Here is an 18,774-nt window from a genome sequence, read left to right as displayed (position 1 = left end):
ACTCACAGCTATGGATACTAAACAAAGTAGATTACAGGTCTCGTAGAAATAAAAATGGTATTTTATACACAAATATGGTTTATCAGCTGACACCAAGTCTTTCCTCAGATTTTGTGCTCAACATATAACCTTTTCATTCCCTTCACTACTCTCCTCTACTAAACTATCAGTCAACTTCGGTGTTCCCAATAATTATATTCCACTTAGGAAATAAATATTTCTTGCAACAGGAGATGAGACTACTACCTGAAGATCATTCTCTCTATTACTATGACTCTTCTGTTCACAGCTGTCATACAGTGAGCATACAAGAAACCTCAATAACTTCCTGTTGATAGTTTTTCAAGTCACAGTTTATTTGTACTGGAATCACAAATAGGCAAAACAATTTTCTCAAGTAACAGCATTTAGAGAACTAAGCAATGAAAAATAACAGCAGTGCATGAAGCTAGATATTAAGTCATTTTATAGAGACATGAAAAAGTCACATGAGAAAGGCAGACCAGGATTTTTGCTTTGTGGAGCTTTTTTCTTGGAAGAATCTCTATACACAGTAAAATTACAATGAATTTTAAGCATGCCAAGTTTTGTTGGAGTTGTTAAGCCACAAATTATTCTTAAAACTAGAACTGCAGCTATGTTCCCAACTGGAGGGAAATAGTGCCTCATATAGGAAAGGTTTTCTTAATGTAACCGGAGACAAAACCACACCAAACTACTGAAAGTCCTTGCAGATGTTTCAGGGTAAGTCTGCTATCAATGCAGCAGAATTTCTAAAACAATATATCAAAAGGCCAAAACAATCTTAGCTTTACAAAAAAAAAAATCTATTAAACTCTCATATATTGCATGCTTACAGCCTAATAATTTTGGTTCTTCCCTTCTTAACTCTTGAAGTTCTCAGTTTCACTCAATCCCATTAGTTCAGGAACAGTATTTCACCTACACCTGGAAAGTCTCATTAATATTTTGCAGTGCAGAACAAAGATGAAAATCTTATTATGCAATATTTTTGTTGTCCTAAGTTGCTCCTCAGCCTAAACAAAGCAGGTTACTGTAACAGCCTGTTCATTCCCTTCTCACACCACTAAGCAGGGCTTTAATAACCTTTGAAATCAAGAAAATAACTACTCAACAACAGGGTATCTATTCATTTCACATAAATAGAAACACAACGCAAGAAAGCAGACATAAGGCTGGATGAGCCCTTTTCAGATGAAATAACTCTTCTCCTGTCCAATTAAGCTTCTTATATATTTCTATAAAGCTGAAAGGTAAGGACAGCTGACAAGAGACATAACTCAATACACGTTCCACAGACCTTTCTGAATTAAAGACTCCTACAAAATACCACTCACCAGAAGATACGTCACCTAAACAATAGCTAAACTTGAAACTAAACTGTCACCCAAAGGAAAGCCAAGTTTCATATTCTTATTCTTACCTACTTCTGCTAGAGGAAATGAAACAATGCAATATGCTTGCTCCCCAGACTTCTTTTTCATCAAGCAATAAGAGCAACAGCTTTGCTTCCGAACAAATGCCAATATAGTTAGGTGATCTTTCTGTGTTTCTTCCAGTATTTAATGAGGATTGAAAGACAAAAAATATTTGTGTTATTCACTGTTGCCAGGAATTTGTTTTGGCACAATGGAAATATTCACAAGATTTATTTTATTTCTGAACACCAATTCCAGTACATAGCTACCTGTTTATTTTATCCACTGTCCTTATTTTTAGATACTAAAAACACATACTGATGATGTGCCCTAGGTCTAAATATTATCAATCTACATTCCTCCAAATAATTCCACAGAAGCTGAGAATTCAGTTCCTCTTAAGGAAAGAGAGGGCAAAACAATTTTCTCTTGCTTTTTAAAAATTTTATTTTTAATTTAGGTGTTTCTCCTTTTTCTTTCTAAATTTTCCTGAATTTCTTCATTTAGATATAGGGACTCAGCATACAACCAAACTTATCACCACTACTGTGTTTTTCTTCCCTTCTCAAATACCAGGAAGAGGTAACTTTTATGGGACAAGTCCTAATAAGACATCCTTAACTTACTCTATAGACTAACCACCTAACACCTATCAGAAGCAGCATGGTAAAAAGGCCCTTAGGGCAATCTTCTGGAACTAAAGCTACCATCAAGCATATGGCAAAAGAAACTTCTCTGAATGGATCACAGCTATTGATAAGAAACATACTGCTATTTCCTCATTCAAAAACAAATATCTGGTATCTCTTCTTTTCTGGTATCTCTTCAATTGTTAACATGACTGCACTATGCATAACAAAATTTGTTACTGTGAGTTTTACAAGGAACCTGTACACATTTCAAAATGGTAGCATGAAATAATAACGAACACTGACACTCAGTGTAAGAAGGTGGTAAACATTACTACAGCACCTGAGATCTATAGCCATGGACAAGGAATTCTTTGGCAATGTGCTGTACAGTAAGGACAGAACAAAATTTATTTCTACCAAGAGACATTCAATCCTAGACAAGAAATATATGGATTCACAGAGAAAGGAACTGAAATTAGTCACTGTAATGGGCATTTACCTCAACAAAAAAGCACTGCTAAGATTTAGGGAGAGGTTGATTAAAAGGTACTGAAAAAGCTTTGAAAGAAGTACAATGAGTTCTGCAGATATCCATAGGAAATCCCTTCAGCCATAAGAAAGAGTGTAAAAGCTAAAAGGGTTCATCTGAAAATTAACAAATGAACAACAAAGACTGGTATTGCAGGCTGAATATAAGCAAGAACAGAGAAAAGCGGGAAATCAAATAATCAATGGATTCAGACAGGCTAAAACAAGTAGCTTATATGAACCACAACTTAAAGGAACAGACTGATATGCAAACAGTAGAATGGCATCTAGTGTCTAATCACTTTGATAACAATTTTTTGAACACCAATCTCAGTGAAGGAATGCAGAAGAAAGTTGCAACTATCAAGTCCAAGAAAAACACAAAGCAGCACATCAAAAAGTGAAATGAACACCTAATAAATTACACTTGAGTAGACAGAGATACAGAAAAATACTGCAGAAGTGTCATGGAGTGAAAATATAACACATACAATACCTTCTTCTGTATTATGAAAATATACCATGAAAAATAGACCTACCACCTCAAAATCAAGAGCTGGGTATCCACAGCATAGTGTAGAATTAACAGAAGATAGCAGTTTTGACAAAAGGACATTTAGGTCACTCTAGGTCTGTGAATTGTTGATAGCTGAAGTTCTGTTTGCAGATATATGCAGTCACAAAGAAGGTACAGAAAGAAAAGATAAGAGAAAGATAGGGACTTAAATGTCTTCATTAAAAGAAAAAGAATATGGAGGAGTAGAAACATGCAAAAGAAACTAGAAATTGTTAGAGAGGTAGAGAGAAAAAAAAATAAAATAAAAGCTCAACATTTTAAGAAAGAAGTAGGATTTTATGTGAGAGGGCAGAAATCAAATATGAATGGCAGAGAACTTAGTCATAGAAGTCAGTTGTTTGGCAACAACCATTTTAGTTGACTCATTTTCGCTTGTTTCTGTCAAAAACATGCCAAACCAGCAAATGTCTCAAATGTGACAGGTAATTATTTTTAGATAATAATTTTTGCACTTTGATACTGAACACAGCTGTTCGTGCATCCAACTACAAAACATTCATTAAGGTAGGAAAATGATGTATTTCAACATTTTATGGAAACATCATGACACATTTTTGCTATTTGATGAGTAAAGCTACAATTTAAATATGTATTTTACATAAACTAAAGAAGATCCTTTATCAATTTTTCATAATTGGCCTATGAGTTTTTAACTAAATTTCACCATAATTAGTGCATGTATCCAAAATGCTTGTCATTGACCCAATCCACAAAAAAGGACTCAGAATGAAGTTGGAGCAGATTTTAAATGCATGCTGGAAATACTGACAGTGCTTTTCATTTTGATATCCTTCTACTTCTTAGACATGCACTGTGTGTTCAAGTTTATCGAATGTCCAGTGAAAGGTATTTTCCATTGTGCTGTTCTAGAACCAGTTCTGATGACTTAGAACATCTCTTTGTTACATTCCAATTAGATTTGTGTTTTTACATATTGTCAGGACTAAGTCTGTAAAAAATATTATGCCACTACTTTTATTGAGCTTTTTGTTGAAATACTGCAGAAGACAAGCTCTGCATCCATCCCTAGTCCAACATTCAAGTTTGTCAATTTTAATGAATAATACTACTTAAAATGCAGTACACTGAAAGACAGCAATTTTCAGAAACAGTGTCTTTTAAATAGAGCCCCTCACAATACCAACATGCTCTTGTGAAGTTCCATTTTATCCCCAAAAAGCAAACATTAGCATTTTTATTTTACTGTTCACAAAGCAATGTTATAAACATCCTCAGATTAGTACAAATAAAAAGCAACAAAAAAAAGCAATGAAACCGTCATTATTACACCTTTTCAATGTCTGTTTTATCAGAACTAAAATCAGGTGTCTGTATTCAGTTTTATCTCTGTTTTCAGAGAGCTTGGTTTATTTCTATGGTCCTGAAATACACAGATTGTTACATAAAGTAAGATAGATTAATTCAGTACACCTTCACTAAGAAATCTTCATTAGGAAGTACTTTTAAGTTTAAAGCCTCTCTTCTAGAGTTTTAGATATTTCTATTCATATTACAATACCGCTCTAGTTGGGCCAATTACCGCAGGTTAATCACAATTACATTTCTTTAGTTACTGCATGATAATCTCAAATATCTGGCTGAAATGTAACACTGTTACTTTTATCACTATTATTACAATAATAATAGTTGCACAACAATTCCTGCATAGTACCTTAACTACTTTTTCATCCATAGATTTCAGAATACGCTGTCTAAGAGGTTTTGGAGAAGATCCATTGGATTGTGCTGGAGATCTACATTAAAAAGAGATAAGTATTTAGAATATGTAAAAGCAATTCGTTAATAAAAATTGTTGCCATGCCAAGATACCAAGTTCCTCAGAAACAGAAAGGCAAATACCTTTAATCTCCGAGCTTTACTTTATTTTCTACCTTCCTAAGGAACCAGATGTACTGTGACAACCGAAGAGAGCATAAAGAAACCAAACCTACAGTTCCAGTTTCTGGTACTCATTTTGCAGTTTCCAACATTGTAACTTTACAGACACAGTATTATTAGTATTTGTAATGCTGGTGATGATCTTCTAAGCCACAATTCTTACACCCTCCTGAATAGCATCTGGTTGATATTCAATATAATTTTCCACATATTTGCAGACTTCTCAATGGAAATATTCACACAAAATGTTTCTACTCACTTATATGTCATTATGCAACTAGTTACGTACATCAATGAAAAAATCTGATGCCTATAATGAAAAAAATTGATGCATATAAAGGGGAATTTTTTGGTCTTGAAATAAGAACTAATCTATGCATTTGGAAGTAATTACTTCTCTATTTAAGATCGTGGCAGATCAATGTGCATATGCTGACAGGTTTTTCAACAAAAATTCATTCTTTATTTATTTAGCACATTTTATCCAATTTTTTCATAAATAGAATTTCATTTATTTGGCTTGTTCTTTATTTTATTTATTTCTAGCTGTCTGTGGCGCAAAATTTCTGCCAGCCTTGCAATGGTTCTCCTATTTTAATTGCCAAAATATATATGTAGCTTCAAAATAGCTTCATCATGTTACTGTCTACACTATTGTACTGGTTCGTGAATCCTCTTTGTAACCAATAACATCAAAATTCTGAGCATCCTGTTTTTTCAACAACTGATGACTCCTCAGGACTAGTGACCAAATAAATCATCACTGCTTCTTCAGTGCATGGATAGGCGAGTTTCCTTGTCAGTGCCCACAGAAATGGGTTTTCAAGTGTCCTTCATAGATAGAGTTTGTGCAGCCCAGAAACATGCTATCTCAAAAAAATCCATGCTACAAAAGTGTCTTGAAAATACAGAAAATGCAAAGGAAGACTTAGAAAACTTCTGAAAACTCAAAACTGTTCTAAGATTGCTTTCCCTTTACACCTAATTTCACAGCAGACTACACATTGGTTATTTGATGCCATTTGTGTAATAACATTAACGTTTTGTTGGACCCTCAGAGCCTTAAAAAAAGCCCAAAATAACACAACAAAAGCAACTGCCTAATACTCACCTGAAGAGTGTCAAAACAGAGGTAACACCACACAAATTTAAGCTTTCATTGTCACAGAGCAGATCTGCTTTGTTCTGGGTAGGAGGATTGACAGCTTCTTCGTCCAGAAGAACTAGCAAGACCTTTACAGTATCTCTGCCACAATATGCAGTGCCATGATTTATGGAATGCAATTTTGGCTGAAAGTAAATAAAAAAGGAACATAAAACAGCAAAGTTCAAAGCCAGACCAATAGCTCATCTCCAAAACCAATCCACATCACATAAGGTATGAGAACTCTCTCCTTCCCTTTTGCAGGTAGCACTTAGGGGGAATTTCTCCACTGGAAAGTTTTTCTCATCCCAAGTAGTTAGTGGAGCTTAGATCACTGACAGCCACATGTATACATTGATGAGAAAGTCACACAGAAAAATATACAAATCTACACTGAAACTGTGCAGCAGAAATGAACATTCTATTTTCTGGTACACAAATGTTCTGGTGAAGTCCAACCACTCTGACTAACAATCTGCTAAAGCAGTTAGTTAAAAGTGAGATTTCCATCAAGATTTGACAACAGAGGTACTTGGCAAAATTTTCCGTTGTTTGGGTGAATTCCTCACGATTTTCCACAAGAATAAAGAATTCCTTAAAGAAAAAAAACAATTCGCATCTGGAAGTGCTCAGTGCAACAGTCAGAATACAGATGGAGAAATCCATAGCCACAGTGGGACTTAAAAATTTGAAAGTTTGCTATATTTTTCTTTAAAAGTACCAGGAGTTCCACAGAGAAATTTAGGACTTAACACACAGTGGTAGTTTTTTAAAAACTATAGGGTCTCTTATTTACTAATACACAAAAACATTGAATATTCTGACTTTATTCTGAAGGGAAAGACAAGCAATTTATCTAATCAGTTAACTGCTTTAAAACACAGTCTTGAAAAGATAAAATTCTATTTTTCTCCGTATTTGATTACATCAATTAGTGTATGTAGCTTTCAAGAAACCATAGCAACACATGCCAGTCAGTTACTATAAGTTATAATCAATAGCTAGAAATAGCAATTACAGAAATGGTTGTTACTTGGCTTTACAGAATTGGCCTATATCAGAACCATTTAGTTTCCTCAAATTTTATTCTGAACCTCTTCAGTCATAATATCACCATAATACAGATTTTTATTAAATGTCATGTGTGTCATTGTGAATTTGTCTTAATGAAAAAAGTACAAATTTGGCATCGTCTTGAGTAATGATACACGAAGGGGAAAAAAAAATCTTTAGAAATAACTTTCAGCAATCTCAAGTACTAAAATACCAGAGAGTCTCTCTGTGTACTAGCCATGGACAAAAGTCCAAGGCAAAAAATGAATCCTAGGTAAGACAACAAAAAGATCTCAGAAAAAAAAAATCTTGCTTATAAATAAGTCTAAATAAGAATAAAATTATTTTTTTAAATAAAAAAAAAAAATTGCCCAGTTTTTCAAGGGTAGTGACCATTAGGTACTCCAGACTATCCTGGTTAGTTCCATGAGAAACACCAGCCAGATTCCATTTACAGTAGTAATTTTCTTAGGAAGAAATAAATCATAATTCCTATTAGTCACTTGTGGAGGCTTCAACAGAAAATAGTGCTTCCTGCTGCATAAAGTAATAACTTTTTTTGGACCTCTGGATTCTTATAAACCAGGTATTGCAGGAAAACTGAGCAATGATGGAAGAAAACTGCAACTGCCAGGAGAACAGCAAATATTTTTCTAATGAGGCTACGCTTTTCAGGTACATTTTATGAGGAAGCAGCTTTACCAGGAGGTAGTGGAAGTATCATTTTCACCTCTATACTTAAGATCATATTTTAAATTTGCACTCAAAGAAATTATTCAATTTCTGGAATGGAAAAAAAACCCTAACATCCTAACACATCAGACCTTAAACTGAATATAGACTTCTTTTTTCTGAAAAAAATATAGCATCAGGAGGTTTCCTTATTAAGTAAAATCAAAACAATACCCCCAAGCTCTATGTAAGGATCAAAACGAAGCATTAATCTATGCTGTCCTGAGATCTTAACTGAACAATACAGATGGTCTAATTTCTAATAGATGTTGAATTAATTTAGAAAACTTATGGACTTTTTCAATCTTGCCCTCTTTTTCCATTACAAAAGGCAACCTATCCCTACATATGTTTAGTAAAACATTCCTCCACACAAAGGTCCACTAAAATATGGCATTAGGTATCACTATCTTAACATTTGTCTAGGCTCCCCTTTCCACTCCTCAGCTCTCTGAATCATATGCTTAAGGATAATTGTTAAAATAGACATGCATCATAATCTTCACTGATTTCACTGACATCAGCAAAAAACTCCCCACACCAAAATAACAAACAACACTGACAAAGGCAAACAATTTACACATATTCTACCTTTCAACTCTCCACAATTAAAAAAAAAGTTTCCCCACACTTAGTCTGTTCTCTGCCAATGCTCAGTCCACATCTAGCCCATTACATCTCTCAACTACTGTCCTCATCTCTAATGCTTTGGGCCTCACAGAGGACTATGCTGGCTGACCCTGGTTAGCTGCTAGGTACTCACCAAGCTGCTCCATCCTTCCTCCTCCTAAACAGAACAGGAAGTGAAAAAAATCTTGAAAAAGCTCATGGGAGTAAGATGAGAACAGGTTGTTCGCTTACAAATCACAGGCTAAATAGATTTGACTTTATGAAATTAATCTAATTGATTGACATTTAATCATAATAGGACCCCTTTCTTCTTCCCAGACCCAACTTCACTCTCAACTTTTCTACCTCCTTCCCTCAAATAGCACAGGGGGTGGGGAATGAGGATTGCAGGCAGCTCCTAACACTTAGTCCCTTCTGCTTCTTCCTTACACTCCTCTATGTGGGATATTGCCCTCCGTGAACTTCTCCACTGCAGGTCCTCCCCACATCACCAGGATACAACCATCTTTGCTATCCTCTGCCACAAGAAGGATTCTGGTAAACATTTCTACGGAGTCATTAAATTATGAACTTCTGGAGATCAGTACGAAACAAACATTATTTTGGAAAACCAACAGTGAATTTCTTCGAAGAATTAAGTTTTCATAAAATGCTTTTATCTGGCTTATAATGACCTACATAATTTTTTAAAATTTTACTGGTAACACAAGGAGTTAAATAAAGACAGAACTGATGATACTTTTAATTTTCTATGAGAAAGAGAAACAAATAGAAGGATATGAAAAGGAAACAGGGAAATACACTGAACAAATAATCATAGCAAACAGGAAAATGAGGATGAAATATATATATCCAACATACTCGGTGGAAAAACACTTTTAAACCAGCTTAATTAGCCAATAAGGTCTGGCTGGTTTTAGCTGTCTTAAAAAGAAAAAGGTTATGGAAGGTTTGATTAAAATTTGTTAAAAATATTTTGCTGCAATGGCATCAATCCAATGATTTCACAAAACAAAGAATCCTAACAATTGTTAACACATTCAGGGCGTCTATAATTTTTTTAAATTCACTAGAAAAACAAATTACATTAGATCTTATACATAAATCTACAGTGTAAAATAAAATAACTAAAGTTGGTTGATTTTTTCATCGCAAAAAGATTATAATTTCAACCTGAGTACATTCACAGTACATGAATCACAAATAGAAATCCTGTATTATGCCCTCAACACCTGACTTACAGAATTTTAAATATCCTGATTCCTTCCATGAAAACAGTCATTAATAGTTTCATTAGTGTCTTGAAACACCAAAAGTGAAATGCTTACACATGATTGTTTGGGGCTTTAATTCCCTTCCTACTTCACATTTTACCGTGTTTTAGATTTGTTACACATTTAAGCTTACTTTGAATGCTTTACCCTTTGAAATACTTGATGCTGCACTAATTAAAACCTGCGTATTTTAATAAAAAATTAATGATACAAGTTCTCAAGTAGTAATTCTACTCTCATGAGGTTCTTTTGTTTGGAAATTTGTTATAGATTTACTGCTTTGAAATTAATGGTAAATCTGACACTTCTAAGTATCTACATTTACAATAACTACACAACCAAATTAAGCTTTGAAGAGTTTTTCATTGGCAATTTTGAGGTAAGAAAATTAGTTTATGTAAATCAGCTGTTTGATCCACAGGGTAATCCTCAAGTATAAGTCTTTCAACAAGTTTAAAATCACAGCGTAGAGGAAATGACTACTTTTATATCATTAGGGAAAAGATTATACTCTTAAACAAAACAGGCAAAAGATATTTGCTTTCTTATAAAGCTAAACAGTAAAGAGAACAAAAGAAGTCCCATTACCCGTGCTGGACTGACTCCAGTAGTGCTAGCAGTCAAGGCTTCCTGTTGTGAATCGATAATATTTTTAATCTTCAAATCCAAATCTTCTACAACTTCCTCTACTGCCTGACAAAAAGGATCCCCATTGCTTCGGCCTTTTATCAAATGCATCTTCACTGTTGACAGAATTCGCCCCCCTGCAATTCTGAAAATAGGCACAGGGTCATCTCCACATTAATCTTGGCAACACTTTAGTATACCTATTAATGCTGAACATAGCCAGCCTTCACTGTTCATCAGAAAGAACAGCTTTGATCTTCTAAATCAAACAGCAGTGTAGATGTATTGTCCAACACAATAGTTCACTAAAAAAAAATTATAAGGAAAGGTAATGAATTCAGCACTTAGTAATTCTCTGAGCTGCAATATAAAACTAATTCTCCTTAGAAGTTCAAAAAAAAGTACTTTCTTTAAACCTACATTTATGGTTTTGCTCATAAACTATTAAGTGTGCACAAAATTTTTCACTCAAACATGCATCCCTGCTTAATACCCTATTAGATTTGAGTCTTTTGTGATTTGTGAAGGTGCTTTGAAATCCCAATCTTCTTTCAATTTTATTTAAATAGATAGTAATTAGATGACATGAACATCACTATTAGCTATAAAGGCACACTCCATTAATCTCTTTCTTCAGCAAATGTGTCTGACTACTTTAATTAAGATTTTGTGAAAGAGAGAATAAGCTCCTTAAGTTAAAAGCTAAACTTTTTCCAGTACCTAAACAAAACAGTAAATATGTTTTACCTCTGCTTGAGCTTGGACAAAGAAAATAAAGCATTGCAAGAACCACTCAGCCCTCCTGTGTAATAATAATGCAGCTCTTCCCAGAACCCTTTTTTTTTTTCCTAAATTAGGTTTACAGTCCACATCAAAGAAGAAATGCAGCATCCTGAGCTGCTATTGACACCTACAGTAGAATTTTTAGATACATTTATGATGCTGCAAATGATGCAGCAAAATTCTGTCAAAACCCCAAGGCAATGGCTTCACTACTCCAGGTCACATAGCCAAGAGTGACACAATGACTCAGTTTTCAACTCCCTGCTTTACTGCTTTCCTTCATGCACCTGCATGCTTGCCCTAAAAGGATATCTTGAAAATGCAAATAAAGACGTATTTTGTACACAGCAAAATCTGAGGATAAATTTTAGAATTCCAGTTGGGAGAACCTTCATCAAATGAAACGCTGCATGTCCACATTCATATAAAATAACTGGGCAGAACTAGGTAAGAATAGAAATGAGTCGGGAAAAATAGTTTGTTTATATTGTTTCCACTTAAAATATATGGAAGAAATTGGGCCAGGGACAGTACTGCTTTGGCTTATTCTGGCTGTAAATAACTTGAAAAACCTGACATAGACATGACATTTTGGGAGGGGGTTGTTGTTTTGTTTTTTAACAGGAAAACACCAAATATTTCCACACAATTCTCAACTTCAACTTTTACAAGCTAAAGATGATACAATTCACATTAGATTTTCAGTCTTCATTAAACAGAAAAACTTTTGCTTTGAAGAAATTTAAGCACAGTGTATGCATTTGGCCAAAAGAAAAATCACCATGGCAAGTCTCTCTTTAGACAGGTCAACACCCATCCAGATCTTGAAAAAGACAGTTAAATTTTTTTTTAAAATCTATTGTAGCACTTCTCAAAATCCCACAATTCAATCTAACCGCAAAAGAATCAAAAGCTCAAAGGGAAGAAAAAAAAATCCACTGCAAGTTGCCAAGAGGTAAGGGGAGAGCACTGTTGAAGAAGAGTTCTGTTTCAGAGATGCAAATAGAAACTGTAGCCAAATCTCCTGATTATTCTTGCCAGACTGATCTGGTTTCCCCAATCCTAAATTTACATTTTCCAAAATCATATCCTCAAATGAGAAAAGTATTGTACAAAATGAGAACCAAACCTAGAACTTCAAGATAAATAAGCAGGTGAAGGGATTGACTGAAATTCCCTGTGAAAACCAGGTTCAGTTATTTCTGTCTACAGATATGTCGAACTTATTTGTAAATAAGTAATAAATTTATCATTTCTCATATATATATGGGAAATATATATCTGTATATATGCTGGAAGAAAAAAGTATTATTATACAACTAGTACTGGGCACTAACACAGTTAATTAACATAACCATACCCTTAATTTAAATGTTTTGCTCTGCATGTAACTCAATTATAGATTCATAGATTTTCAATGGGAAAAAATAACAAACCTTTCACAAAAACATTTTCTATATTTATTTTTTGCTTCTACTGCCCAATGGTAAATAAGATATTTGCCTGTAATAAAGTTAATTTAATCTCTTTTTCTCTCCTTATTCCTTCTCCTTTTTCAGGAACAAGTTCCAGTCTCCTATCAGATATACAGAATACTAACTGGAGCAAGGAAAAGGAAAGGCTTCTTTATACTTCAGCTAAAATTTATGCCAACGGGCCAAGACATAAAATGCTGATTCATTGTGTGTGGATTAGTATTGAAATGCCCTGCCACAGCTTATGCCATTTTACACCAGAACCTAACATAAGTTGTGTTGTATCATACACACACACATAATGTATATAGTTGAATCTAGTTATTAGATCCATTTCTAGTGAGGTTCAAAAAGATTAACTAAAAGCATGATAGTAAAAGGAAAACGTGGTAAAAAAGCATCTGGGGTGTTTGGGGGTTTGTTTATTTTACAAAGATGACACCCTACTATAGATTACTTTGATATTACTCTTCTATAGATTTATATTACTCAGAAGATCAACTGAACTTGAATGAACTTTGAGATATCTGATACTGCACTAAAAAAAAATTATAGGAATAAAATAAAGTTGAAAACAGTTATCCACTTTGCAGCTTCTAACAGCCAGAAGGACCTAATAGGTTTGTTTTAAATATAGAATTACACGGGCATCTCATAATTTTTACAAAAGCAGAAGAATTTTTTGTTCTTTTTAATTCTGAAAGAGGAGCAAAAAAACTAGTTGAATTCAAGAATTAACTTGATACATTAAACAGAGCAATGCCATTTGTCTAAGGAAATTTGAAAGACCTTATCCGTTCTAGTCAGTGCTCCTGCCAATAAAAAGCTTTCTGTGGTGTTCCATTCAGATCACAGGATACTGATATGAGGTACTCTAGGGTAAAGTGCTTCAGTATCACATCCATAGTCTTTTAAACTGTATTGAAGGAGGACTCTTACCAAATCCAGTCAGCTAATATAGTCGTCAGTAGCCACTATGGCAGAGGTGGTAAAATAGCATTTTTTCAGTAGTTAGTAATGTGATTCTGTTCAGAGTCACATGAAACATTTCCTTGTTCAAAAAGCTATGAACTGAAAGAAAACTCAACTAGAAAAGCAGATTCTATCTTTTTCTGTGATAGAAATAACCAAAGGAAATTAATTCATCAGTGTAATTATAAATGGAAAAAAATCCCCAACACTTAAGGAACAACCACCTTCCACTGTCCAACAGAATGTTTAAACACAGATGCCTGAAGTCAGTAGAACAGTGGCAATCCTCCAATGAATGGATCCAGTCAAGTCCAAACATGATCATCAGCATGAAAAATCACAAATATTTCAGACCAACTGACAGAAGGAGGGGCTTACCTTCTTCAGCTTCAACCAGCACTTAAAACAGTAGGCAGTTCAAGCAAGATTCAGCTCACCTGCCTCATAGCTAGAGAAAAACAAATGTCTACATATAGATAAAATGAATCACTTGTCAAAAATGCATTATTTGCACCAGTGCTTCTAAAGAGAGTTTAGAAAAAATAGTGCAATGTAAAACTCCTCCTGTTACCCAAGCAGTGGACAAATCTGATCTTCTGTCACTGGCTTCTTCTACTAAAAATATTCACAGATCTTGTGCCCACTTGAACCCTTTTTGCCTTACATCATCTGAGCCTTACCCTTTCCTATCTCATTTTCCATATCAAACCATCTTTTCTTATGCAGAAGTAATTAATTTGTAGGAAACTAACAGCACACCTTGTCTATTTTGTTCCTACTGAGATTGTCACATAAACAAGCTCCTCTGCTTACCAAAAATCTAAATGACATTGGCAAGAGCTCTTCCTCCAGAAATTAGGCCTCAGTGCGAAAAGTTAATATGATGCAGAAGGCACTTTTATTTCTTTTCTGGAAATACATCTTTTTTGAAAAAGACTAAAATAGCATAAACAAGGAAAAAAATGTTGAGGATATGGACAATATTCAAAACCTGATAAAAAGCAGAACAGAGTCCTGAAGTCTATTCCAAGAACAGAAAAGAATATATCAAAATTCTATTATACTAAGGTCAACATTTTTTATTCATTCATTTCAACTTCAACAGAGGTAAAAAACAGATGACTATCTGACCTAGCTAGAGGGAACAGGTGTCTTAAAAGAAATCACATACACCCAGTGATCACAGGGTGGGAAGAGAAATTATGGATTTCTAAGATGCTTTAGAACTTGACAGCAACTGATCAGTTATCCAATTTTTTTTTTTTTTTTTTAAATTTAGAGCTATAGGAAGAGAGCAGTAGTAATTCCATTCTCAAACACAAAACACCAAGATGTCAACTAGAGCTCAGTCTACCTGGGTAGAAGAGTGGGACAAAATTTATCTAGGAAGCAATACAATACAAATGCTTTAACAGAGCAGTAACCACGCTTTTACAGCAAAACTAAAGGCTTTTTTCTTATGTCATAGGCATAAATTTAAAAATTAGCAGTTCATGTTCACTTAGATTTCAAAATTTCAACAATATAATCATAGCAGTGAACTTATCTAGATTTTAAATATATCTGTAAAAGAAAAAACTATATCAAAGCACCCATAGCACTCAAAAATTCCACCTCCAGCAATGAATGCATGATTATTAATCTAATTATCTAACAGATATCAACATTAAGTGAAGATTCCTCCTTAGACCCTTTGGAGTTTCACAGACTATTACATCCATAACAAAAACACAGCAAAAAAAGAAACCTGTTGCAGAGTATTTTTCCATCTTGCTCCCGCTGCTTTTGCTTTATTGACTAAAATTTCTTTCAGCTTGGTAGAAGAAACTAGAGTGACTCTTCATATTCTCCATCCCAAGCTTTGCTACTCAAGTCTGATGACAAAGTTGCTATAAAAGCAAGCAAGTATTCTTCCCAGAATGAGTTGATAAGCAGCCATTAAATTCCCTGTGAGAAAGTTCTAAAAGGCAAAGGCACTCAGACAAGCTGTTATTAATTATAATAACATAAATTACATTATACTATAATAATATTATGAGCACAGGACCATTCCATCACAATACTTAGGAAAATATGCAGAAATATCATCAGACTAGCTTGGCTAAACAGTGAACTGATGACAGAGCTTGAATGCAAAAGGGCTCCACACAGAATAGTGAAGAAGGGACAGATTACAAACGATCTAGAAACATCACCCGGGCATTTAGGAATGTTATCAGGAAAACCAAAGCTCAGCTGGAGTTGAGAATTACAAGGAATTTAAAGGAGCTTAACCTGCTGAACAAAGAAAATGAGGGACCTTTGCTAAAAGGCAGATTTTGCAACAGTGTGGACACATAAAACAGAAGTACTCAGTGCCTTCCTTGCCTCAGTCTGTACCAACACTCTGATTAGAGAAATCTTTCAGAAAAGAACTGCCAGCAGTGGATAAAGATCAAATCAGGCTTCACTTGACAGTACTGAGTACGTTCAAGAACACTGAACCAAATGGATTGCATCCAAGAGCCTTAACAGAACTGGCAAATGCCCTCATAAGAAAACTTGATATCATCTTTGAAAAGTCATGGTGACCAGGTGAGAAATGGAGAAAAGCAAATCATTACAAAAAAACCCCAAAAGGACATTTTGGGGGACCACAAGTTCACCAGCCTCATTTTATTCCTCAAGAAAATAATGCAAAGTCTTCTAAGAACACATATTTGGGCATCTGAAGGATTAGGTAGTAGCTGGTAACTATAAACATGTAGTTATCAAATGTAAACTATACCTGACTAATCAATCTGGTTTTTGCCTATAATAAAATGACTTGATTTGCAGACCAGGGGAGAACAGTGGGTGGCATTTCCCTTGATTGTAGCAAGGCTTATCAACACTGTCAGAGAATGCTCTCAACATAGGAGTATTGATGTTACAGTCTGGATGGATGGACAACAAGAGGAGTTAACAACCGGTTGGATCATCATACTCAGAAGGTAGCAAACGTGCTGTAACAATGGAGTAACCTAGCAGTCTATCCTGAAACCTGGTTGGTTTTTTTCTATTATCTTTGGCAGTGACTCTCTAAAATTACATGCTCATCAAGTTTGCAGATGACACCAAACTGGATGGAACAGTCAATACACTCGAGGGCAGAGCTTGCCACGCAAATATACCTACACAGACAAGAGGAATGGGCTGACAGGAACCATATGAAATTCAACAAGACATGCAAAGTCTTGGAAAGGAATAACCCCTTACAATGATACAGGCTGCGGAGCAGCTCTGTGTAAAAAAACCTTGGTGCATGTTCAGCAAGCAAGCCACTAGCCAGGAGCATGCCTTGGCAGCAAAGAAGGCCTACAGTATCCTTGGCTGCATCAACAGTAGCGTAGCCAGTAGTCTGAGGAATGTGATTATCCCTCTCTAATCAGCACTCGTTGGACCAAATTTAGAATACTGTGTCCAGTTTTGGGCCCCCAGTCCAGGAAAGACACTGATAAACTGGAGCAAGTTCAGCAGAATGCTGCCAAGCTGGTCAGGGAGACATGCCCCGTGAAAAGCAGCTACGGGAACAGCTTGTTCAGGCTGCAGAAGAGGCTGCTTCAGGGGGATTTACTAACAGCTTTCCAATACCTACAGGGTGGCAACCAAGAAGATGGAGCCAGACTCCTCATGTTGACAGACAGTGAAAGAAGACAATAGGCATAAACTGAATCAAGAGAGGTCCCAACTCAATACAAGAAAAAAAAAAACACACAACTTTTCACTGCGAGGACAAAAGCAGTGGAACAGGCTGCCAAGAGGGAGATTAAAAACCTCCAAGGATGGAGACTGTGCAAAGCTTGTCTGGATGAAGCCCTGATTAACCTGAGCTGACTCCATAATTGACCCTGCCTGGAGTGGGATGTTGGACCAAAAACTTTCTGATGTTCGTTCCAACCTCAATTATGGTATAATCCTAAATTTAAGCAATCCTATATACAATGTTTTGCATATGCTTGCACAACTTTCCAGCAACTTTAGACCACAAACCTCCAGGGCTGTGTGAACACTGTCCAATTAACTCAAACATCCAACACAAGCCTAGGTAGTGCCCAGCGTGCTTTCTCTCCCCAAATACCACTGCACCCCGGGATGTGGTCACGGCTCCCCCAAAGGAAGCACATAAGAAACAGCATTTTCCCTGTCGAGGGGAAGCAGAGAGCACTAATCCACATGGTGAAGGCGAGCTGTGTGATGCTCCAGCAGGCTGCGGAGTCTGCAGGGGCCCGCAATGGAGAGCCGCTCCGGAGCGCCGCGCTCGCTCCGATGGGGCGAGCGGGACACGGCGAGCGCGACCCGGCTCCGGCGTGAGCTGGGCGATGGTGACACCCAGTGGCCGCTGCCTGAGCCGAGGGCAGTGCCCAACTGAGGGTAAAACATGCTGCCAACCTCCCAGCTCCGCTATTCCACAAAATTAGTGGGGATTTTTAAAGCTTATGTATATGTACACACACTCCACACATCCCCTCATACTACAGTCTAGCACAGTAACCAGCATGACAAATGACCTTCTGTCCTTCAGTTTTAAGTCACACTTTTTTAACAAACTTGGGAAAAGTCATTTCAGGAGTTCTTCGGCCTAGAAGAAAAGGGTTTCCAGAATGATGGGTTAGACCTGCAGCTTTTCATTTATACCGACAGGAAAGAGTTTTCAGATCCTAAGGTGTATAATAATCATCCATTTCACTGACAAATACAACATTGACATGCTCCTTGTCAAGAAACAGGTGTGAAAGAGTACAACACCAAGTTCTCTATTTACTGTATCAACATTGTCCAAGTCTTACAGGTACAAATCTATAAATAGTCTTAGCATTACAAGTTTTACAGCACCCCCAAATGTTAACAAATATTCATGCTACTGATTCTTGAAAGATTAGTAATGTCTTCAAATATTAGACATCTAGAGAATGAGAAGAGGCAACCAATTCCAACATGCCAGAGATTTGTAGGAATGTTCAGTCTTCAATGAATATACCTTGAAACTA

General features: G+C 35.7%; 1 protein-coding gene across 4 annotated transcripts in view; it reads right to left on the bottom strand.

Moving 5' to 3' along the window:
- PARPBP (PARP1 binding protein) overlaps positions 1 to 18,774 on the bottom strand; it is a 41,663-nt gene that overhangs the window by 8,017 nt on the left and 14,872 nt on the right. For all 4 annotated transcript variants that reach the window (XM_066183925.1, XM_066183923.1, XM_066183924.1 and 1 more), the window contains 3 exons: positions 10,497 to 10,680; positions 6,187 to 6,365; positions 4,849 to 4,930 (listed from right to left, as the gene is read on the bottom strand). In XM_066183925.1, the coding sequence (XP_066040022.1) occupies positions 4,849 to 4,930; positions 6,187 to 6,365; positions 10,497 to 10,680 (445 nt within the window). The remainder of the gene's footprint in view (positions 1 to 4,848; positions 4,931 to 6,186; positions 6,366 to 10,496; positions 10,681 to 18,774) is intronic.

The sequence above is a fragment of the Chamaea fasciata genome, unplaced genomic scaffold (genome assembly GCF_029207755.1).
Source record: "Chamaea fasciata isolate MVZ Bird 193981 ecotype frontalis unplaced genomic scaffold, bChaFas1.0.hap1 SCAF_5, whole genome shotgun sequence".
Classification (NCBI taxonomy): Eukaryota; Metazoa; Chordata; class Aves; order Passeriformes; family Sylviidae; genus Chamaea; species Chamaea fasciata.
The sequence above is the reverse complement of the archived record's forward strand: the minus strand, read 5'-3'. Positions and strand labels throughout refer to the sequence as shown.